This window comes from Crinia signifera, chromosome 11 (assembly GCF_055691185.1).
Source record: "Crinia signifera chromosome 11, ASM5569118v1, whole genome shotgun sequence".
Lineage (NCBI taxonomy): Eukaryota > Metazoa > Chordata > Amphibia > Anura > Myobatrachidae > Crinia > Crinia signifera.
The window spans coordinates 26,515,332-26,539,410 of NC_139227.1; the positions used below are offsets into that span (position 1 = coordinate 26,515,332).

At 48.9% G+C, this 24,079-nt stretch overlaps 2 protein-coding genes across 3 annotated transcripts in view; one reads left to right on the top strand and one right to left on the bottom strand.

Moving 5' to 3' along the window:
- Window positions 1-677: 677 nt before the first annotated feature.
- On the bottom strand, window positions 678-12,147 carry NOB1 (NIN1 (RPN12) binding protein 1 homolog). Its single transcript, XM_083164755.1, has 9 exons — window positions 11,991-12,147; window positions 11,779-11,911; window positions 9,849-9,982; window positions 8,911-8,982; window positions 8,478-8,621; window positions 6,093-6,332; window positions 4,894-4,991; window positions 3,614-3,758; window positions 678-1,292 (listed from the first exon to the last, which is right to left on the bottom strand). The coding sequence occupies exons 1-9, from the start codon at window positions 12,057-12,059 to the stop codon at window positions 1,023-1,025; spliced, it is 1,305 nt and encodes a 434-aa protein (XP_083020881.1). The 5' UTR covers window positions 12,060-12,147; the 3' UTR covers window positions 678-1,022.
- An 8,592-nt stretch (window positions 12,148-20,739) lies between these two features.
- WWP2 (WW domain containing E3 ubiquitin protein ligase 2) overlaps window positions 20,740-24,079 on the top strand; it is a 66,988-nt gene continuing 63,648 nt past the window's right edge. Inside the window, exon 1 of one of the 2 annotated variants that reach the window (XM_083164752.1) lies at window positions 20,740-20,837. The gene's annotated coding sequence lies outside the window, so the exon portion shown is untranslated. The other variant, XM_083164753.1, reaches the window with a different exon arrangement.

Sequence of the window (24,079 nt, forward strand, 5' to 3'; positions counted from 1 at the left end):
TTAAAAACCATTGTAAAATGTTATTAAATAAAATATTGAAGACTGATATATTACTTCCTTTCTCACCAGTAGATGTTAACATGGCCAGAATGACATCATTTGAGAAGTCCTGATTTGTAAGAGGTCTCAAGTTACAGTGATGTCACCGTTCCTTGGGGATTCTTCACGGGGAGTCATTTACAATGAGCAAAAGCCTTTGTTTTGTATTAGGGCACCTGGATTGTCCGCTCTGCAGCAATCACCGCACAAGGGGGGTTATTCAGACCGGACTGCTGTTCTGCAATTTCGAAGAGGTCAGTGATCAGAGAGCCGCCGCCCAGAGCCGGACGGGTGATGTAATCGGGAGGCGGGGCCGGGAGATATCAGCATCTCCCAGCGGTTTACCCGTTCACACTGCCTTTGGACCCGCAAGCGTTCTGGGTCAAACCCTGGTCAAGACCTGGGTTGAAATACCGGAACGCTGGTCCCGGGATAATCGTTCAGGATCATTTCACAATGACCAGTTTCCCGGGTTGTTGCGCGTTCATGTGCAATAACCCGGGAAATATTTCTCAGTGTGAAAGGGGTACAAAACGCAGTCAAATGCTCTAGATTATTATTTAGCCCAGAAACCCAGTCTTTGGTTTGGGCGTGCAAGGTTCCAACAATTGCCATCTAGAAAAGTATGCAAAAAGATAAAACATTTAATATTTTTTTAATTTTCATATTACACTTGTTTGCACACATTCTGGTAGCCATGCGTAGTTGTATCGTTAGAAGCGTGGATGTATGCAGTGTGTGTTTAGCAAAATGTCCCCTACATCTTCCCCCTGCCCCTTTAGAAATATAGTCACATGGGTGAGACGGATGGATAGTGTGGCAGAAGATCAGGCGGAGCTGCCTCGCGCATCCCGCTCCAGCACGGCGTCCCATTTACACACCAGTAACACGGCTCCTGTTATTTGTCACTGAAGCATTATCTTCTGCTGCTGGTCAGACTGGTAATAGGCACCTTCAAATAAATACATACTGAAACAAGTCCCTCATCTCTTCTTCACACACTTTTTCCTGGGAGCGTTGGGGTTCACCCGCCTGCGCCCTGCTCCGGTCGCGCCATCTCGGATATTCAGGTTGGCAGCACGGCTGTAGATGTCGTTTTCTGCAAAGGGCGAGGCTCCGGCAATGTAATCTGGGTTGAATACGTCTGTTTTGGCTCTTGCCTTCTTGGAGAGACGTTGTTGGGGGAAGTTCTGGTCCAACACCAAGTGAGGGTTTGAGGCGTGTTTCCCGCCTTGTGGGGTTGGCAATGAGTACTGCAAAAACAAACAGGGTGAGGAGTGCTAGATTGCAGGAAATGCCACTGCCATGTGCAGTCAGAGCCAATATATGCTATCATCGCGTGCTGCTACTATGCACTGCCGCGTGCAGTCAGGGCCAGTATACGCTATCACCGTGTGCTACTATGCACTGCCGCGTGCAGTCAGGGCCAGTATACGCTATCACTGTGTGCTACTATGCACTGCCGCGTGCAGTAAGGCCAGTATATGCTATCACTGTGTGCTACTATGCACTGCCGCGTGCAGTCAGGGCCAGTATACACTATCACCAGGTGCTACTATGCACTGCCACGTGCAGTCAGGGCCAGTATACACTATCACTGCATGCTACTATGCACTGCCGCGTGCAGTCAGGGCCAGTATACACTATCACCGCGTGCAGTCAGGGCCAGTATACAGTATCACTGCATGCTACTATGCACTGCCGCGTGCAGTCAGGGCCAGTATACGCTATCACCAGGTGCTACTATGAACTGCCGCTTGTAGTCAGGGCCAGTATACACTATCACCAGGTGCTACTATGCAGCACTGCCACGTGCAGTCAGGGCCAGTATACACTATCACCAGGTGCTACTATGCAGCACTGCCACGTGCAGTCAGGGCCAGTATACACTATCACCAGGTGCTACTATGCACTGCCGCGTGTAGTCAGGGCCAGTATACACTATCACCACGTGCTACTATGCACTGCCGCGTGCAGTCAGGGCCAGTATACACTATCCCCACGTGCTACTATGCAGCACTGCCACGTGCAGTCAGGGCCAGTATACACTATCCCCACGTGCTACTATGCACTGCCGCGTGCAGTCAGGGCCAGTATACACTATCACCATGTGCTACTATGCAGCACTGCCGCGTGCAGTCAGGGCCAGTATACACTATTACCATGTGCTACTATGCAGCACTGCCGCGTGGTCAGGGCCAGTATACACTATCACCATGTGCTACTATGCAGCACTGCCACGTGCAGTCAGGGCCAGTATACACTATCCCCACGTGCTACTATGCACTGCCGCGTGCAGTCAGGGCCAGTATACACTATCACCAGGTGCTACTAAGCACTGCCGCGTGCAGTCAGGGCCAGTATACACTATCACCACGTGCTACTATGCACTGCAGCGTGCAGTCAGGGCCAGTATACACTATCACCATGTGCTATTATGCACTGCCGCGTGCAGTCAGTGCCTATATTATATATATATCACCATGTGCTACTATGCAGCACTGCCGCGTGCAGTCAGGGCCAGTATACACTATCACCATGTGCTACTATGCACTGCCGCGTGCAGTCAGGGCCAGTATACACTATTACTAGAAACTATCATGTATTGATACAGAGGTGGATTTAGACCTCACGGGCCCTAAGCACGTTACTAGTTTAGGCTCCTTCTCAAACAAGGCATATGTGGCCTGGAGCGGACGTCACACACCCTCCCCTGTACACCTAGCAGGTTCCCCGGACACTCCCAATGTTTTCCTAGGCACGCCTGCGTTTTTCTTAGTACTCCCACTAAACAGCCGGTTCCCACCCACAGACGCCTGCAGAGTAAGTGTTCAGTGGGGCGGTGCTTACCTGTTCGCTAGGCTGCTAAGTATACTCAGCCTAGTGCACAGGTCTGAATCAGGCCCAAGAATTGCCTACTAGTGACCGGATATGCTCAAAACACAAATCTACGTCCCCATCTGCTGGCCATAAGTGGAATGGCAGCAGTCACAGTGCGGTTACAGGATCAGTTTAGATAAGATTTACATAGCAGTACAGTACAGATGGAGGCGCTCTCATTACAGCGGCTCCTGGCGATTCTATCACCATCCGCCATCCCACTCCAGCCTTCGGTCCCTACTGCCTTACTGACGGGGACACGCAAACGAGCCACTCGCCCGTCCCTGTCTGCTGGCCCGCACATCGCCGCCGCTCATTTCCTATTTAAACAGATGATGGCTCGGGCCCTAATTGAAACACAAAGCACTTTTTTTTGTTCTTAGGTGGGGCAGATGTAACATGTGCAGAGAGAGTTAGAACTGGGTGGAGTGTTTTCCAATTGAACTCTAAATTGCAGTGTAAAAATAAAGCAGCCAGTATTTACCCTGCACAGAAACAAAATAGCTCACCCAAATTAAACTTTCTCTGCACATGTTACATCTACCCCTGCTGCAGTGCACATGGTTTTGTCCTTTTGAGAAAAGAAAATTGTGCTTTTGCAATCAAGTCTGAATTATGCTCATATTTCCTTCAGCAGTTTAGTAGCAAAAGTGACCCTCCCATGACCTGCAGGACGGAGATAGCTTAGTCTTACCCTCATCCCGCGTGTGTTGAGCACTTTGGGGTTCCGGGAGAAATGCATTTGGAGGCTGCCATCTTCATTCACAGACACAGCCACCTTCTTCAGGGTCATATTTCCACAGTAAGGACAGAAGGACTTGGTCATGTCTGAAGTGGTCCTGCAAGAAAAATGAAAATGCTGTAAAACATTTCCCCACCCCAAACCCATGTATCAGCTAGACATGGGCATATTCTGGCTAAGCTGAAAGCTGTGGGACCACCGAGATGGGTTTCTTAATAGAGCGTGTCCCTGTCAGTAAGGCAGTTGGGACCGAAGGGTTTCCTGCCCGTCTCCGCTTCAAGGAGAATGGGCCGCACAAGTGTCTCGTGCGTGCCCCATTTTGTTGGAGGACGGCGGACGGTGATAGAATCGCCAGGAGCCGCTCTATTGAGAAACCCAACACCACCTTTAGAGGGATCCTTTACTCAGTTTTCTGCTGCGGTTTCAAAATCAGAATGCGGAGTCAGGAAACAAACGGAGAGAAGTATCAAAGAGTAGAGTATCTATTCTAAAGAGTAGAGAATTGGCTGTTACCGATAGAAACCAATCAGCTTCTACCTATCGTTTTATAAAACTTACTGGATTCATGACAGCTATAATCCGATTACCGTGGGCACTTCTTCACCCATTAGAAGCTTTGATACATCGCTGCCCAAAGAATGCAGATATAGAAAGCATGTGTCAGTGTCACACTACGCAGTATGAAGATGTTGGGGTAAATCTACTTAGATGGGACTTCTATTGAAGACGGGATGTTGCCCACAGCAAACCAATCTGATTGGTTGCTATTGGCAACATCCAATGTTCAATAGAATTCCCATTTTAGTAAATTTACCCTTTTGTCGGAATCGGTAATAATCGGTCAGATTATCGTCTAGTGTGTAACCAGCTTAACTGTTCTCCCATTCAACATCTGTACATATACAGGAATGCATCCATTCTATTCCCATGAGAACAATTACTAATAATTTACACTGCCGCAAATACCCGGGTTTTTCCCTTGTGGACCCGGGTCAGCGGCAGTGTAAAAGGGGTTAACCTGTGTCCCTTTATATGGGACTTCTATCCAGGTCCTGACTAGGGTAGAACACTGGCAGGACCTGGGTAGAGATGAGGTCACCTCCAAGCGCCACTGCAGTGTAAAAGGTGCAAAACCCGGATTCGACCTGGATTGGAACCATGTTCCAAATACCGGGTCGATCCGGGATTTGGGTGTAAGAGGGGTATAATTAAGACAATACAGAGACACTCACTTAAAACAGCCGTGGCAGCGTAAGATGTAGTTTCTGGTCTGGCGGATGAGCATCCCATCCACAGACAACACATGGAGACCCATCTGTATGAGCAGGTTCTGAGGAACGGAGAACAGTGTTACTAGATAATACGTTCTGGGGTCAATGTAGTTTTGAGCAATGGGCCTTGTGACCTGCATAGAACTCTACAATGGTACAGATATAGAACACTTCTTATAACAACACCTATTGTTTTATTGACCTGCATATGCTGTTGTCCTCTTTACAGGTGATTGTTTTTGTATTGTTTGGTATTGAAAATCTCTTCAATAAAAAGGACAGGAAAAAACAAACAAACAATGGACAGGCGATTGACGGGGTATGTCATAGGGTCGACTGGCAATAGGTCGACACATGAAAAAGGTTGACATGACTTCACAGGTTTCTGGGTGTCTTAACACCAAAATAAGTACCGCTTTTTGCTAGCCATGTTTCGGGCATGGTTCTACGCTCGGCCCACAGTTATAACCTAACTTTTTGTCCACCTGGTTAATAAGGTTTGAAAAAACTCCGTTGTTTCTTTAAAAAATAAAAAAAAAGTTAAAAAAACTCATGTTGACAGTGTTCATTTTTCATGTGTTGACCAATAGTGGTCAATTATTAACTATCGACTATCGAACGCAAAAAAACAAAAACAAAACAAGAACAGTCGCTGTGAAGGACGCTGGAAATTGAAGCGGATATTTTGAGGATCTCTCACAGCAACGTTGGTACTTAAAGGGTTGAAGCAGTTCATCAGCCCTCAAAAAACAAGTTCTAGAACGTCCAGACAGTATTACGCCTGTTCGGGTGGGACGGACGGACAAGGCATTGACAGGGCTTACAGGAATATTTCTATTAAACCTTTTTGTACCTACACTCTCAGTAGACTGTGAAGGACACTTTGTGTAACCTACATGGAGAGGATTGCATCTTGATCGGTTAAATGTATAAGTTCTGTGGTTTAGGGTTAATTTGTAACTTCTGGGCAACATGTTTGTAATATAAAAGGAAGTAGCCCTGCAGTGTGACCTTATTAGGGGAGAGAGGTGCTGGAGTTTTAGCGCTGTTGGCCCAATAACGTAATGAGTTACACACGCTTGTCTCCACCTCTATTCTCCCATTCTCCCAGTAATAACTTGCGTTGCCCTAGCACAGTATAAACCATTGCGCTGCAATACCTGCATCGCAAAATCGGTGGTCAAGCAGCCGACCACTACATTAACCGGAGCCTCTCGTGCGTTGGAGTCCTGCTTGATCTGTTTGATGTTACTTGGTGTAATCCAGCCACCATCATGGTCACCCTCCTCTTCCTCCTCCTCACTGGATGATTGTTCCACGGTGTTGCCCTGATCGTCTGGGACGGGAACTGCTGGTGGTACTGGCACTTGGCTGCTAGTTACAGACACCAACTGGGCATTCTGCAGTGGAAAAAACAAATAAGCATCATTACTATAATACTGTCCAAAATAACACACACACACACACACACACACACACACACACACACACACACACACACACACAATGATATGTATGAACCATTATTATGAGTGGAGAACAGAAGATCTTCACACTACCGTTTTCAGTGCAGTGACTGATGCCTAAGGTCGCTAAGCCATTGCTTAAATGTTAGTGGGCCACCGCAGCTAGTGCACGTTACGTGGGCGTGCCCACAAAAACCATTGGGTGCACCTGCTCGGGGCGGGCGGATGACGTCACATGACCCCCAATTTACCATTCAACTGGCTGACCTGACTTCTTTTCAGCAGTGAACAGAGGAAAAGTCATTTGATGGCCAGGAACTATTGAATGATGTTTTTCTCTATGAGCGCGCATGCGAGCGGATAGGTAAGGGTACACATCCGCCTGGTGCGCAACGTTTACTAGGCATATGCAGCCTAGCGAACTGGTCTGAATCAGGCCCAGTGTGCAAAGATACAAACACAAACTAGAAAGTAACAACGCAAAACAAACATAGATGAAGGAGGACGACAGCGCAACTACTCGAGTGCCCTACGTACCGATAACACCCCAAAGCGAGCGCGAAACTCAGCGACATAGAGCCTACATCTGTACGCATTGGTGCCAGTGACATTAATACATACTGAGAAACAGGGCGTTCCCATGGTAATGCGGGCGGGTCGATGTGGACGGGCGGCTGACGTCACATCGGTGTCAGCCGCCCACCCTGCCACCAATAAAAGTCAGTTTCCTCCGACTCATTTGCGAAGCCAGGAGAAATCGCGCAATGGTTTGGCGAACATCGAATGGTTTCTCCGGCAGCGGCGGAATGCGTCTTAGTGTCGCATCTTACCCAGTTACCCAGAATCATCCCCCAAGACACGCAGAGGGGAGAGTAACACTGCGCCATCCAGTGAACACACAAGTGATTGTGAGACACAATAGATGTAGATTATATATATATATATATATAATCACACAGACAAAGCTCTATACACGGATAACCACACATAGTAATATGTAATGTACACAGATACTCATAGGTAAGCATGACACAGCAATATATAGGTACATTGGTCCTCATTCAGGTTGGATTACATATGCTAATCTGCTCACAAATACAGGCGGAGGTGCAGATCTCCTCCTTCCTGCGATTCCTATGAATGCAATGTGATCGCAGATCGGTATGAGCAGCGCGACCAACACAGCACAGGGGAGACCAATGCCACTCACGCACCCTCTAGAAGGGGGAATGTGGTGTATATAAAGTTTGGGAACCACTGAGCTAAAGTATAGTTTGTGTCAACTCCTCCAGCCAACCTGAAATCCTCTTTTCCAGTGTTCCCCAGCACTGCATAGGATAAACTGTGCTACAGACAATCAGCTTGCATCGAGTGTTTGAAAAAAAAAAAAAAAAAAAAAAAAATCGACAGATGGGAGCCGATGGGCTGGAGAAACATTGATCACATGCATTGGGTTTTAAATAGGTCAAACTCATTGATAAATGGGCCTCTGTTTCCGGTTAGCCCCACTCACTTGTTATATCTTTATTTTGTGTGGTCACAAGCCATAGGGCACCCCAAAACTAGGAAAGGGGAGTGCTGATGTTTAGTGTATATGTATATATATACACACACACACACACACACGTGTGTGTTTTGGGGACTGCGTATAGTCTATTATGCACATGTGCAGCACCCAACTTGCATAGTCGCCGAGCAATTCTCAAATATCGGGGTAGGCCAGGGGCGGACAGTGGCAGGAATTTTATGGGCGTCCCCATGACAACGCGGGGCTTCCCATAGGTACACAGGTGGTCACCCACCCGCCCGGTCTTCGGCCAGGCACACGCAAATAAATGTCAGTTTCCACTGACTTCTATTTGCGAAGGAGAAATCATTCAATTGGTTGGCGACCATCGTACGATTTCTCCTGCAGCAGAGGTACGCATGTTACCGAGGGGAAATCGGCAGTTGCGTGGGTATTCGGTGGGGCAGCGTCTCAGGTGCTTGGTAAGCGGCTATGTTCGCAGCTTACTGAGCAAACCAGAATCAGGCCCAATATCCCTAAATTGTGTTAGTTTAGTCTGAGCCGCGTCATACCATCAGTTCCAGCAAATCCTCCTCGATGCTGGGCAGGGGGTTTCTCCAGAACAAAAAGGAATCAAACTCTTGGTTCGTTGCATTCAGGTCGTTATTTTCATCTGCCCCCGGTGTTCTCAGCTCACCTTCCCTTCTACCTGCAGGCTGGAATTACAGTCCACACATCAACACACTCATTGGTTTTTATATTTTCCCAAATATTTTATATAGCAAGAATTTTAAAGAGATGCATTAGTCTTTGTACAAGCAGCTACATGGCCAGCTATAGCTATAGCAGCCCGTAGGAAGCCCCCTTATTGTTCATTAGATAACCAGCACACACCTCCCCCTCCCCTGCACTATGTAGACAGCTGGACGCCCCGAATAATGAATGTGAACAGAACTCAGGTTAATGTCCCAATCGGAGGGTCATTCCCAACACAACATACAGTACCTTGGATGGGAAATGGAAGCCAGCCATGTTAACAGGAGCCTCTGGGTGTTGCACTGTGGTGCTAACAGAGACCTGGAAAACACAAGGAATAATACAGAATAAGGACAGCAGCTTCTCAACTGCTCCTACTCACCTAATGACCAAGGTAGCCATTTATCATGGATCACATATACAATGCAATCTGGGAGGGATCTTACCACTGGCTGATGGGGGAGCTGCGTAATCACGTTCAGCTATGACCACACTGCATAACAGCCACTTCCAGGAAGGGTTCCGGGGAACACTCTACCCCAGCAATGCCTTGTGTAGATTATAGACTACAATGGGCTTCTGCCATTCAAATAATGGTCGTTGCAGGGAACACAATGGGTAAATCTAGCAGCATTGCATCCCCATAGTAACCTATGGGGGGGGGGGGGAGCAGCTGTATGTGGTAATGGAGGGATACCTGATGGGGTTTATATCCTTCAAACATACGGGGGATACTTAACATTTATGGTTATTTTGCAAGTTGCAAATATGTAATGATAAACGCCCCCCACAAGCCTTTCAGTGACGCCGGAGGAGTCATTGGATAGGAACGCTATATAAATTCACAGCATTTTCTTATCAGAATGTGTAATGCAGATTTTGCACACAGTTTTCCTAATTGCCCTAAGGGCATACATGCTACTAAACTCTATGTCACGAACTTTGCTGAACCTCCAAGTAATGAGGAGCCAAAACAATAAAGAAATGTGTCCATCCGTGATTCTTTCCTATAGGGGAACACGGCATCTCCCAGGGACTTCAATTCATATTGAATGCTCTCCATATCCACTATTGTATCCCATCATTGCAGAATATCTCCCACTATGTTCACGTACTGCCACATGGTTCCAACTATGAGAGAGCTCAATGTTCCTCACCAGACCATGAAAGGACTCGAAGTTCCTCACCTTGTGGAGTGGTTCTGTTCTAATGTGGTCTGAACCAACATGTTCGACCTCAAGTTGGTAGGCAAGAGCCAGAACCTTGATGTCTGTGGCGGAAAGGCTGGCATAGTCTCCGGTCTTCTTGGAGAATTCGGTCACTAGAACAGACAGAGAGGGAGGTTACTAGACATGGTTTCTGACCAGTCATTTACTTTCTATGTAATTACCCATAATTCTGCTGCTTGGAATGCATGTTACACCACTCGCAAAATCACTAAATTGGAATACCGACGACGAATTCCTCTAAAGTCAAGTAATTCATAAAGGTAAACATTAATACAGAATAGTACTAACCAAGGGTCTGTTGATTTTTCCCAATAACCCAATTGCATGTGGCGTTTGGGGAGGACCTCCAGAAGTGGAGGCTGCATGTGGCACAACAAGCGGCTGGGAGAAGCTAGTACGCCCCCCCTCACCTTGACATGACAGTAGTACCCCTTTCACATTGCAGCTTATTACCGGGTACAAGCCGGCTTGACCTGGTAATTAGTGTGATGTGAAAGGGGTTACCGGTTACAGCTAACCGGTAGCAACACGGCAATCTGAACCGGGAAAAAAAGCAGAGTTCTTACTGGCTCGGTGCCGTGTTGCTGTGCAGTGTGAACGGGTTAAACGGGTCGATCGACCCGTTTCCCGTTCACACTATGGAGGAGGCAGCGCTTGGAGCAGCGCCAGCTCTAAGCGTTGCCTCCTCCCCCGCCTCCCGATGACGCACCGATGCTCCTGATGATGTCAGTGAACCGGTAATATTGCCGGTTCGCTGTTTGCAGTGTGAACGGACCACACATGCAGGGTCGCACCGGGACTGAACCGGTTCAAAGTCCCGGTGCGACCCTGCATTTGCGATCTGAAAGCGGTATTAGTCGAGTAAACTGCCCGACCCAGTCGACGCTATCAAGGTTGACCACTAAAGGTCAACAGGGCTTAGGTTGACATGAAATAGGTGGACATGGGCGGAAGGTCGACAATGGGAAGGTCGTCATAAGATTTTACACAATTTTTTTGCCCCAAATATCGACGTAAGTTGACACGGACACCATCAGTGTACCGCTGTGCCTGCCATGCTTCGGGCAGAGTTTCTTGCTGTGATGGCACACTTATATTTTCCCTCCACACCCTACCTAGTGGATGGTAGGGTATGAAATAACGCGTGTCGGCACAAGCCGGCTTAAAAAAAACATGGAATTTCATGTCGACCTTTTGACTATCGAGCTTCCCATTGTCAATCAAATTTCAGGTCATCAAGCTGCCACTGCTATGGTTTGATTGTGTGCAGCATGTACAGGGACTCCGCACTGAGGTCATAGGTTCAAATGCCACCATGGCCCTAAAAAGTGGAGTTTGTATATACTCCGCGTGCTTGCGTGGATTTCCTCCAGGTGCTTCAGCTTCCTCCGACAAATCAAAAATATTCTGGTAGGTTAATTATATACAAACAAAAATGAACTGTAGCATGAATGTGTGTGTGCGTGTACATGCGGTAGGGAACATAGATTGTAAGCTCCACCGGGGCAGAGACTGACGGGAATGGTGCACTAATTGTGTCAGTGCATCACAGTGCCAGGAATCACAGCATGGTGGAACTCATGGCCCACCGCCATCCTGTTGTGTTGTTCTGCTGCCTTGGTAGCACTCGGTGGGATCCCCTGGCAGCTGCTCAATGGCACTTGGGGGGGTGGTGCCACCCAGCTTCTGCCATGTCGGCACCCAGGGGGTCCCCCAATAGCACTCGGGGATACCCTGGACACTGAACCGGTGAAGTGGTCCCCCAGCCAATTCCTTGATGACACCCAGAGGTGGTACCCAGGCAGCTGATCTGGCACTTTTGGTTCCACAGCACCGATGCCCCACATTTGGGGTCTACCCTCCCCCTGCCGTATTGCCTCCTCCTCACCTAGCTGGATACATTCAGGTCTCGGCTCCTTAAAGTGGAGCTCATAGGGCAGCACTGCTAGCCGTCTCCTGGTCGCCTTGTCCCGGATTTCATTCACCACATCCCGCACCGTGTAGATGCTTGTCCCGATTTCCTAGAAACATATGACAGGTGAATAGCTGAGGTGCACACAAAACTGGTCCCTCGCCCACCCGGGGGGCCGCTTTTCTCACCTGCAGCACCGCGTTCCTCAGGAAGGCTCCGGAATCCGCCACAACGTGCATCACCTTGGTCGGCGCCATGTTTTACCTCTAGCTCCGGTCTCCGGCCAATCAGAGAGGGCGTAACATTCCCTCTGCTGCCTCACCGCTCTTCTTGTACCGGTTTAGAGCCACATAGCACAATCGCCACCTGCTGGCAACAAGGGGCACTGCACGTCAAAATAATGTTAGCACTGTACAGTCGTACTAACAACAGAATAATCATTTTGTTATATTTATTATTCTGTACAGAATTTTAGGGGTTTCCAACTGCATGTTCAGGGTAGTAACCCGGCGATGTCACTGAACAATATTATTAATGATATCCACCAGTGTGTATGCCCTATATCGTTCGCCCATGTATATCGCTCAGGAAGCGTATCGTACATTGAGGCCCATTTATCATTGATCGCATTTACAGTGCGATCTGGGCAAAATGTTACTGACCAGGATCACATTGTAAAATGCGATCCTATTGGCGGGATGTATCATCCCTGACGCGCAGGGACAGGGCTCCAGGTCCTGAGCCGGGCGCCTGTGCATGCACTGTTAGCTCTGACCCCCCCACCGACCGCGCTGCCCCAGTGGCAGTGCGGTATATAGCTTATAGGTTACAATGCGCAACCGCCATCTCAGCATGGCGGTAGCCCAGGGATGCGAAGCGCTGCCGTCTCATGCTGATACATCGGGCAGCTTCGCATCCCTCATAGTAACCTATGGGGGAAGCAGCCGGCAGCGGTAAAGGAGGAATTGTAGCAGGGACCAGAGATTCCTGCTGCCGTCTCTCCATGATACATTCTAATGATACTTGCGGAAATACAAAAACGGCCGGGAATATTGAATGATAAATGGGCCCCATTGTGTGTGCACCTTAAGTCACCTGTGCATTATTAAAGCCAGGGCAGGGATGGTTTAAGAATGGAGGTCAGTGTGCACTCACCCTTCCATTCTCTCGCCAGCGCGGAGTAATGTGCACTCACCCTTCCATTCTCTCGCCAGCGCGGAGTAATGTGCACTCACCCTTCCATTCTCTCGCCAGCGCGGAGTAATGTGCACTCACCCTTCCATTCTCTCGCCACCGCGGAGTAGAATAATGCTTCATAGTGACCATTTTGGCCACAAACATCCTCTACTTCTAGAATTTGTACCATGTATTTCTTAATTTCTAAAATTATATTTGTTTATAAGAGGGATTTGAAATGCAAACATGTGAATTATACATTAATACAATACACATGGCATGATGAGAATAATTTTTTGTTTTGACACAAACACCTCCACGTTGGGGATTCATGTGGTAGTAATAATGTAACCAAGGGCACGGTCACATCTGCCCAGCCACTGTAACTGGTACAAGAGAAACAGTCCCAGTGCTGTGGCAGGCACAGTATATATACCCAGCAAACTCAAACTCCCTTATCTAGATGCGGCCCTCAGTGTGGTCGCCATTGATGGCAATATCACAAGTGGCCATTGATGGTCATAGTATGCAATGGTTGAACATTGATGGTTCTGCCCATTGATGGTTCTCCCTTTTCTTTGGCTAACTGCCCTCTAGACCAATTAGAACCTTGGGGCAGGGCTTCACAGTGTCAGGGGCGGAGCTATGCTTAGCTTCACAGCACCTTGGGGAAAAATCTAAACAATTTAGTTATGCTGTGCCATTGATGTAGGTAAACCATCTGGTATTCTAGACCAATGGTATTCTAGATCAACCATAAACCATTAATGATTATGAACTAGGTGATTCATCGCGCCCTCCGGGCGCTCTTCACACCGTCGTGAGGGGCTTCGCCCCATTAGAAGTAGAAATATATGTGAGTGTGAGATGTAGTGTAATATGGTGAATAATGTGAGTAAAGTTAATTTGAGTGAGAGCATAAATGTTTACAAAAGAAAGTGCATATAATTGCAAAGGGGGTGTAGTGTGTGATAGTGTTATGATGAATTTTTTATTGTTTAAATGTTACCTAATCTAGATGTCGGAAATATGTATTTAAATAGAAATATTTTATACCAGTTTGAAAAGAGGTTGAACATTGTGATGCTTTTATTGTAAACATTGTAAAAAGTTAGGAAAGTGCTTTGATATAAATAAGATGAGTAAAGTCACATATTGGAGGCAAGGATGTGTGTGTGTGTGTGTGGTTGTGAGTATTGGAGGCAAGGATGTGTGTGTGTGTTTGTGAGTATTGGAGGCATGGATGGGTGTGTGTGTGTGTAGTTGTGAGCATTGGAGGCATGGATGGATGTGTGTGTGTGTGTAGTTGTGAGTATTGTAGGCATGGATGTGTGTGTGTTGTTGTGAGTATTGAAAGCATGGATGTGAGTGTGTACTTGTGGGTATTGGAGGCATAGATGTGTGTGTGTGTGTGTATTACAGGCATTGTTTGTATAGATGTGTGTGTGTGTGTGTGTGTGTGTGTGTGTGTGTGTGTGGTATGGTATGGCTGGGTGTGTGTATTACAGGCATTGTTTGTGTGTGTGTGTACTTGTGCGTATTTTAGGAATGGATGTGTGTGTGTATGTGCGCGCGTATCTGTAGTTGTGAGTATTGGAGGCATGTGTGTGTAGTTGTGAGTATTGGAGGCATGGATGGTATTTGTGTAGTTGTGAGTATTGCAGGTAAGGAGGGGTGTTTGTAGTTGTGAGTATGGGAGGCAAGGATGTGTGTGTGGTAATGAGTATTGGAGGCATGCATGGGTGTGTGTAGTTGTGAGTATTGGAGGAATGGATGTGTGTGTGTGTGTACTTGTGAGTATTGGAGGCATGGGTGTGTGTGTAGTTGTGAGTATTGAAAGCATGGATGTGTGTACTTGTAAGTATTGGAGGTATAAATGTGTGTGTGTGCAATGGGTGGTTGTGTGTGTATTACAGGTATGGATGTGTGTGTAGGGCAAGGATGTGTGTGTGTGTAGTTGTGATGCTGGGATGGTTGTCTGGGTGTGTGTACTTGGATGTTTGTGTGTGGTTGTGAGTATTAGAGCTATGGATGGGTGTGTGTTTGTGTGGGTGTGTTTAGTTGTGAGTATTGGAGGGATGGATGGTTGTGTGTGTGTAGTTGTAAGTATTGGAGGCATGGATGTGTGTGTGTGTGTGTGTAATTGTCATGATTGGAATGGAGTGGTGTGTTTGTTTAGTGTGAGTATTGGAGGCATGGATGTGTGTGTGTGTGTGTGTGTGTGTGTGTGTGTAGTTGTCATGATTGGCATGGAGTGGTGTGTTTGTTTTGTGTGAGTATTGGAAGTATGGATGTGTGTGTGTGTTTGAAAATGACGTTGGTGCGTTAGCAAACATAGTAAAGTGTACAGTGGCACACCGTGATGTTTGAAGGGATCTTAAAGTGAAAGCAAAAATTATAATAGATAAAATTAAGTGTGCTTAAGTCCTAAAGCCTGCAGCTACGGCCGTGAGAAGCATGGATGGGTGTGTGTGTATGTGTCGTTGTGAGTATAGGAGGCATGGATGGGTGTGTGTGTATGTGTCGTTGTGAGTATAGGAGGCATGGATGTGTGTGTATGTGTCGTTGTGAGTATAGGAGGCATGGGTGTGTGTGTGTATGTGTCGTTGTGAGTATAGGAGGCATGGATGGGTGTGTGTGTAGTTGTGAGTATAGGAGGCATGGATGGGTGTGTGTGTAGTTGTGAGTATAGGAGGCATAGATGGGTGTGTGTAGTTGTGAGCATTGGAGGCATGGATGGATGTGTGTGTAGTTGTGAGTATTGTAGGCATGGATGTGTGTGTGTGTAGTTGTGAGTATTGAAAGCATGGATGTGAGTGTGTACTTGTGGGTATTGAAGGCATAGATGTGTGTGTGTGGTATGGCTGGGTGTGTGTATTACAGGCATTGTTTGTGTGTGTGTACTTGTGAGTATTTTAGGGATGGATGTGTTTGTGTATGTGCGCGCGCATCTGTAGTTGTGAGTATTAGAGGCATGTGTGTGTGTGTGTGTGTGTAGTTGTGAGTATTTGAGGCATGGATGGTATTTGTGTAGTTGTGAGTATTGCAGGTAAGGAGGTGTGTGTGTAGTTTTGAGTATGGGAGGCAAGGATGTGTGTGTGGTTGTGAGTATTGGAGGCATGGATGGGTGTGTGTGTAGTTGTGAGTATAGGAGGCATGCATGGGTGTGTGTAGTTGTTAGCATTGGAGGAATGGATGTGTGTGTGTGTGTACTTGTGAGTATTGGAGGCATGGATGGATGGATGGGTGTGTGTGTTTGTGTAGTTGTGAGTATTGAAAGCATGGATGTGTGTACTTGTAAGTATTGGAGGCATAGATGTGTGTGTGTGTGTGTGTGCAATGGGTGGTTGTGTGTGTATTACAGGCATGGATGTGTGTGTGTGTGTTGTGAGTATTGTCGGCATGGATATGTGTGTGTGTAGTTGTGAGTATTGGAGTCATGGATATGTGTATGGTGTGTGTGTATTTGTGAGTATTGGAGGCATGGATGGTGTTTGTGTAGTTGTGAGTATTGCAGGTAAGGAGGTGTGTGTGTGTGGTAGTGAGTATGGAAGGCAAGGATGTGTGTGTGTAGTTGTGAGTATAGGAGGCATGGATGGGTGTGTGTAGTTGTTGGAGGCATGGATGTGTGTGTGTGGTGTTGTGTGTAATAAAACCTAAAATGTAGTGTGTTAAAGTTGTAAAGGCGTTAGCTTGTGACTTGAGATGGAAAGGCACACAATATAGTGTGAGACTAAATGTTGAAGGGAGGAGAGGCGTTGGTGGTTTTGTGGTATGGGCTGTTGTGGGTAATAAGACATATAATGAGGTGTGCTAAAGTTGAATGAGGTGTGCTGAAGTCCAAAATGTAGCATGTACCGACCTGAGATGGGAAGGTACACAAAATAGTGTGTTAGAAGAGGTGTTGGTAGTGTAGTGGTATGGGGTCGTTGTGAGTATTGGAGTCATGGATAGGTGTGTGTGTGTGTATTATTATTGTAGCCATAGCTGTGTGTGTGTGTGTGTGTTTTGTTGTGATTATGGGAAGCATGGATGGGTTTGTGTGTAGTTGTGAGTATTGGTGGCATGGATGGGTGGGTGTGTGTGTGTAGTTGTGAGTAATAGATGCTGGAATGGGTGGGTGGGTGTGTGTGCTTGGATGTTTGTGTGTGTGTGTGGGTAGTTGTGAGCATGGATTGGTGTGTGTGTGTGTTTGTGTGTGTATATGTGTGTTTCGTAGTGATTATTGGAGTGATGGATGGTTGTGTGTTTGTAGTTGTGAGTATTGGAGGCATGGATGTGTGTGTGTGTATGTGTGTGTGTGTGGTTGTGATGATTGGAGGAATGGCGGGGTGTGTTTGTTTTGTGTATTGGAAGTATGGATGTGTGTCAGTGGGCAAACATACTAACCTGGTGCAATGTGTCCAGGGAGCGAGGTTGGGGGGGGGGGGGGGGTGAAGGTGGGCACGGGAGTGGCAGTTGGGGGGGGCAGGCAGCGTCTCCCGGTGTGTAATGTGTCCAGGGAGCAAGGTTGGGGGGGGGTGCGGCGTGTAGGCTGTGCTAGAGGGTGAAGGTGAGCACGGGAGTGGCAGTTGGGGGCGGCAGGCAGCATCTCCTGGTGTGTAATGTGTCCAGGGAGCGTGGCTGGGGGGGGGGGGGGGGGCGCAGCGTGTAGGCTCTGCTACAGGGTGAAAGTGGGCACGCGAGTGGCAGCTGGGGCGGCAGGCAGAGTCTCCTGTGGGGGGTTGTGCGCTGAACGGGGCATACTAACCTGGTGCAATGTGTCCAGGGAGCGAGGTTGGGGGGGGGGGTGCGGCGTGTAGGCTCTGCTAGAGGGTGAAGGTGGGCACGGGAGTGGCAGTTGGGGGCGGCAGGCAGCGTCTCCCGGTGTGAATGTGTCCAGGGAGCAAGGTTGGGTGGGGTGGGTGGGGCGTGTAGGCTGTGCTAGAGGGTGAAGGTGGGCACGGGAGTGGCAGTTGGGGGTGGCAGGCAGCGTCTCCTGGTGTGTAATGTGTCCAGGGAGCGTGGCTGGGGGGGGGGGGCGCAGCGTGTAGGCTCTGCTACAGGGTGAAAGTGGGCACGGGAGTGGCAGCTGGGGCGGCAGGCAGCGTCTCCTGTGGGGGGTTGTGCGCTGAACGGGGCATACTAACCTGGTGCAATGTGTCCAGGGAGCGAGGCGGGGGGGGGGGGGGGTGCGGCGTGTAGGCTCTGCTGGACGGTGACGGTGGGCACGGGAGTGGCAGCTGGGGTTGGTAGGCAGCGTGCAGCCGGTGTCCGCCCGTCGCCTGACACAGTTCTGCGTGTCGGGGGTTGGAGTAGCCGGGGACCGCTGTGTGAGAAGGGGTGTCGTGGCTCCGGGGTCTGCCCGTCGCCCGACACAGCGCTGCGTGTCGGGGGGCGGGGTTACGTGTCGGGGGGGGCGGAGTAGCCGGGGAGCGCTGTGTTAAGGGGTGTCGTGCAGGCGGGGTCTGCCCGTCGCCCGACACAGCGCTGCGTGTCGGGGGCGGGGTTACGTGTCGGGGGGCGGAGTAGCCGGGGAGCGCTGTGTTAAGGGGTGTCGTGCAGGCGGGGTCTGTCCGTCGCCCGACACAGCGCTGCGTGTCGGGGGGCGGGGTTATTTGCTGACGTAGTCTGGGACCGCTGTGGGTGTTGTGGGGGGTGTTGTAGTTAATGGGCGGGCGTATTATTGGTGCCCGTTGTTAGGTGTGAGTCAGAAGGGGGGGGGCGGGCGAAATGTCCTGCGGGGCGGTCTATGAGGGGGGTGGCTGGGCGCGCGGCGTGTACATGTCCTATGGGCGTGTTGGGGGAGGGGTGTGGAGTTAGTGGGCAGGCCTGGGGAGTCTTGGGCAAGGAGGGGTGTGTGCGCTTGTGGAGAGCATGTAGGACGGAAGTGCGGAAGTGCCTTGCTTCTGCAGTGTGGCTGACGGTGGATGGGCCTGTCAATCACCCGTGAAACCCCGCCCACCGTTTGCCACACTGCGTTGAGTGACAGATCTGGCCAAATATATAAGAGATGATTGGCCAATTATGAACCATTCCTAACAGCGTTCGGTGGGGCGGTGTCTACTTGCTCACTAGGTTGCGAATATACACGGCCTAGCAAACAGGTACGAATCATCATACCTCCCTACTGTCCCTCTTTCCGCGGGAATGTCCCGGTTTTTGGGGACGTTCCCGTGTCCCGCCCAGAGCTGCCAGTGTCCTGCGGTGGGTGGAGGGGGGGGGGGGCAATTGGGTGTCCCCCCCCAGCCTGAGGGGAATAGATGCTGTGTGCATGTAGCGCTGCAGAGGGGCGAAAATTAGGAGGAATCTTGCGAGAACTACCGACTTCTTGTGAGAACTCCTCTGTACTGTACTCTCTGGCAAAGCCGCCAGGCGGGTGGGCGGGCCACTCAGACCGGCTACAGGGGCCCGCTGGCCGGAGGTTCCCCACCCCTGCCCTAGTGGATGGTAGGGCATGAAATACAACCTGTTGGCACATGTCGGCTAAATAAAAACGTGAAGAACCCATGTCAACCTAATGCTTTTGTCGACCTAATGACCCTGTCAACCTAGACACATGTTGACCTTTTGACTGTGTCTACCTAAGGGTCGATCTCATACCCTCCAACATGACCCATTCCATTCGGTACACAATGCTCTGTACCTGGACGTCCCTGGTAATGTATGATTGTCATCACCTGTGTTGAAACACCCTTCTCTTCAATTACCTAGTTCCATACCTCCCAACTGTCACGATTTTAGAGGGACAGTCCCGATTTTCGGGTCCTGTCCCGCTGTCCCACCCGCGGCAGGCATTGTCCCGCTGCGGGGGGGGGTGGCAGTTGGGAGACCCCCAATCTAGTAGAATAGACGCTGTGCGCATGCGCACAGCGTCTATTCTCGCATGAAAATGAGGTCGCGGCTAATTAGCATAAGCCGCGCCCTCATTTGCATAAACCCGCCCCCTTTTCGGGCGCTCGCGCGGCGAAGTCCCTATTTCATACGGACAGAAGTTGGGAGGTATGTAGTTCCACACAGGTGCTGGCAATCAGGGATGCAGTTAAAATCCCGGCGGTCGGGATCCCGGCGTTCAGAATCCCGACGCCGGAATCCCGACCGCCGAAATACCGACACATTCTCCCTCCTGGGGTGTCCACGACACCCCTGGAGGGAGAATAAATTAGCGTGCCGAGCGTAGCGAGGCACCGGGCCCGCTGCGTGGCGAGCGCAGCGAGCCCGCAAGGGGGGACGATCCACGTCCCCCCCTTGTCTGCATTTCGGCTGTCGGGATTCCGGCGTCGGGATTCTGAACGCCGGGATCCCGACCGCCAGGATTCAATACTGAATCCGGCAATCATACATTACCAGGGACGTGCAGGAACAGAGCATTGTGTACCGAATGGAATGGGTCATGTTGGAGGGTATGCGATCTTCAGTGTATGTAGAGCTTCCTGTGGTCGACCTAGTGACCATATCCCTAACAATACATAAGCAAAAACAGGAAAACAATACCTTACAGTACAAGGCAATTTAGGACATGTACATAGCAAATACAGACAGTTGCATGCATCAGTGGATAGGACACTGATATAATGATTTGGGTGGCAGAGATTGAGACATTTATAATAAAATGCAGCCAAATTAGCAGAGATACGATAAATGACCAATGTGATAGCACTGGACTCTGGGCTACACTAGTACTAAGGGTAAGCAATGCCTTTTTGGTAATAAATATAGACATGAAATGTATAACCACCAGCCCCAAGCAACATGGCGCCGCAGAACGGTCAGCTGGGGACTCTATATTTCCGGTGCAAATATAGACTTTCTTCCGGGTCAGCTGACAAAGCCGATGGTCACGTGATCGAAAGTGCAGGAGGCGGAAGTGGAGAAAACAGGTAATGTCAACACAGACTTTGGGAGAGGGATTCATACGCAGATTGGTATATAAGAAGGGCGAGAGGACTAAATACAGGTCAGGGAGTGGGTGACTACTATATATTCAGGCAGAGAGCTTATATATAGAGGATACTGGGGCTGTCTAGCTGCTATGGCACTACATGTCTCAGCATGCCCTGTTAGCAGAGGGCATTCTGGGACTTGTGGTTTCACAGGAGGAGGGCAGCCATAGGCTGCCAGCTGCTGATCTGTGTTGGCAGGTGTTGCAGTGGTGAGAAGGCAGGGGGTGATGATAATGTACAGTATGTGTGGGGTATGTAGGGAATATCATGGTAGGGCTGTTTCACAGGAACAGTCAGTTCCTGGTTCTAGTGCCCTGGTAATAACCATCACTGACAATGGAGGTATTGTAAAACACTGGCAGCGAAGTGTAGAAGCCCCATAAGTGCCTGTTATGTTGCAGTTCTGCTGCACCCAATGTGCCCATATTTATTCCTACTTAACTTTGCTATATTTTGTGTAGCCACTGTATGTCTGGGAGTGGGGGAGCTCCTGTGAAATATCCAGTGTCTAGTGATTGGTAAAAAAAAGATTTTGCTTTTCTAATGGGATAAAAAGCTATTATCATGTACAAAGAGAAGATTGTGCATTTAGGGATTTTTCTTAAAACATGTAGTGCAGTACAGTAGTAGTGAGTAGAACCAATATTAACAACTTCTTTGGGGTGTGTTTATCCACTGCTATCCAAAGGTCATCTACTTTAGGTGTAGCTTGGAGATAAATATGAGCCTTGAAATAAATGCATTTTAAATCCCCGTACACGCTGGGTGACCAGACTCTCTTGTTGTATGACATGCTTAAGTGTGGTCGCTCAGCAAACACAGCGGGACACCGATGATGCTGTGTGCTGAGCAGGGCTTTGCCTATTTTTTTATAGGCAAAGCCCCACAATCCAGCAGCAAAGCCTGCTTCTAGTAAATCTGTTTCTAGGTGTCCCTTTTTCTGAGTTATGTAATAGCCGTATATAGTTGAGCAGTAACTTTTTTTATTTTTTTTAGAGGGAAGGTAAATAAGGGTGGAAGTGCAAGCAGATGGAACATTAACTTGCACTTCACAATATAAATCTACTTATTGTAATAATGCTGAACACAGATGTCATAGTGGTTATTGCCACACAGTGCTGAGATCTTCGGTACGGTTCCCACCAAGGCCCTAACAGTGTTGAGTTTGTATGTTCTCCAAGTGTTTGCTTTCGTTTCCTGCAGGCGCTTTAGTTTTCCTCCCATGATCCAAGAACGTACTTGTGGATGAATTTGTGTCTAACAAAAAGAAAGAGTTTGGCTGCAGGGTGGGCGGTTAGGGATAGGTACTAAGATAGGAGGGGTTATGGTGCCAATACACTAGGGCAGGCATGTCCAAACTGTGGCCCTCCAGATGTGGTGAAACTACGCATCCCAGCATGCCTTGCCATAGTTTTAACATTCTGTAATAGCAAGGCATGATGGGACTTTCACAACAGCTGGAGGGCCATAGTTTGGACATGTCTGCACTAGGGCGAAATTGCGTACAATAGCACTCTCAGCCAATCAGAGTGCTGCCCAGTGTTTTGATTATTTTTTATTTTTTTAAATACTGCAGCTAGCCCTCCTGCTGCCCGCTCCGCTACACCGACTCCCGCCATCCCTCTTCCAGCACCCGATGGCATGCAACATCCGGTGCTGGAAAAAAGCACTTTCGATGAGATCGGATGCGATGGGACATCTGACCGCACAAGTGTATATGTACCATAGCTTTAACCTTTTGAGGTCCGCACCAAAAAAAAAGTTTATTATAAATGGATTTCTCAACCATTTGGTAGAGGCCTATATCTCAAAAACTGTGGGGTCTCATTTTTAAATACTATTAATTGTTGTTGGTTCTTGTTAATATTATCCTCAGTGAATACAAAATGCAAAGAAAATGTATTTCCTTTGCTTTTTTTTTAGTGCGGACCTCAAAGGAAGTAAGGGGATACAGTTAAGGCCCCCATACACTAGCTGATTTTGGTCAGATTTCGGCCAGATCAGTCGGATCTGGCCGAAATCGGACCAAAATCGACTAGTTTTGATGTCCCCTCAGATCCGATGCGCGGTCCCGTGCGCATCGGATCTGCGTCGGGTGGTTGGACCTGCTGCACGTCCGACCACCCGACTTGGGACCTAGTGGGGCGGCGCGGCGGTGGAGGGAGCAGGGGGGGCTGGGGACGCTGCGGGGGACACAGGCGGCATAGGCATAGAGCCGGGCAGGGGAAGCCGGGAGCTGTCAGTACTGAATTAAAAAAAAGCCCATACAATGAATGGGCGGCCTGTGATTGGCTGAGCGCTCTCTCAGCCAGTCAGCAATTGGCTGAGAGAGCGCTCAGCCACTCACAGGCTGCCCATTCATTGTATAGGCTTTTTTTTCTAGCACTGACAGCTCCCGGCTCTATGCCGCCTGTGTCCCCCGTAGCGTCCCTAGCCCCCCCTGCTCCCACCAGCAGCCCTGCTCTGTAGCCCCCCCCCCCTCCCCCCCTGCTCCCCGGGTTTTTTACATGTGATAAATCGAGACGATTTATCACATGTAAAAAATGGCACATCAAGTGCCAATCTAATCAAGCTCCCCTGGGGAGCAGCCGGGGAAGCTCAGGGGGAAGTCGGGGGAGACTTGTCCTAAGGACAAGTCTCCCTAGTGTATGGGGGCCTTTAGGGGAAGGGATTAAGCTGGGTAACCACTAGACCACATGTAAATAATACATGTTGCTCATGATTTCCCTTGAATTCCCAGACAGTGGCCACATCCAGTAGTACGCTCTCGTTGATGATATCTTCAGATTGAGCTGAATGTACACACGACAGAGGATATTGCTAGCGACCTGCTGGAGTGCTCATTGTAAATCATATACTACGTACACACACAAAATGTCTTTACTTGCATATTGTTTAAAATGTTGTCTATTGTGTACGTACCTTAAGAGTGTGGTGGGGGGAAGGCTATTGTTAGGCTGCAGATAAGGAGGGTTATGGGGTACCTAAAGGCCCACACACACTGGGCAATTTTAAGCTGAAAGCTGCTCAGTTTTGTCGTTTGAGTTGCTCACAGCTCAAAAGCCACCCGGTGTTTATGGGCAGGCAATGAGCGGTGAGTGCTGATGCGCAGCCGCTGTTCGCCTGCTGGCTTCACCAGCAGACTGAACAACTTTCCATAGCATCCCGGGGTCCGGGGA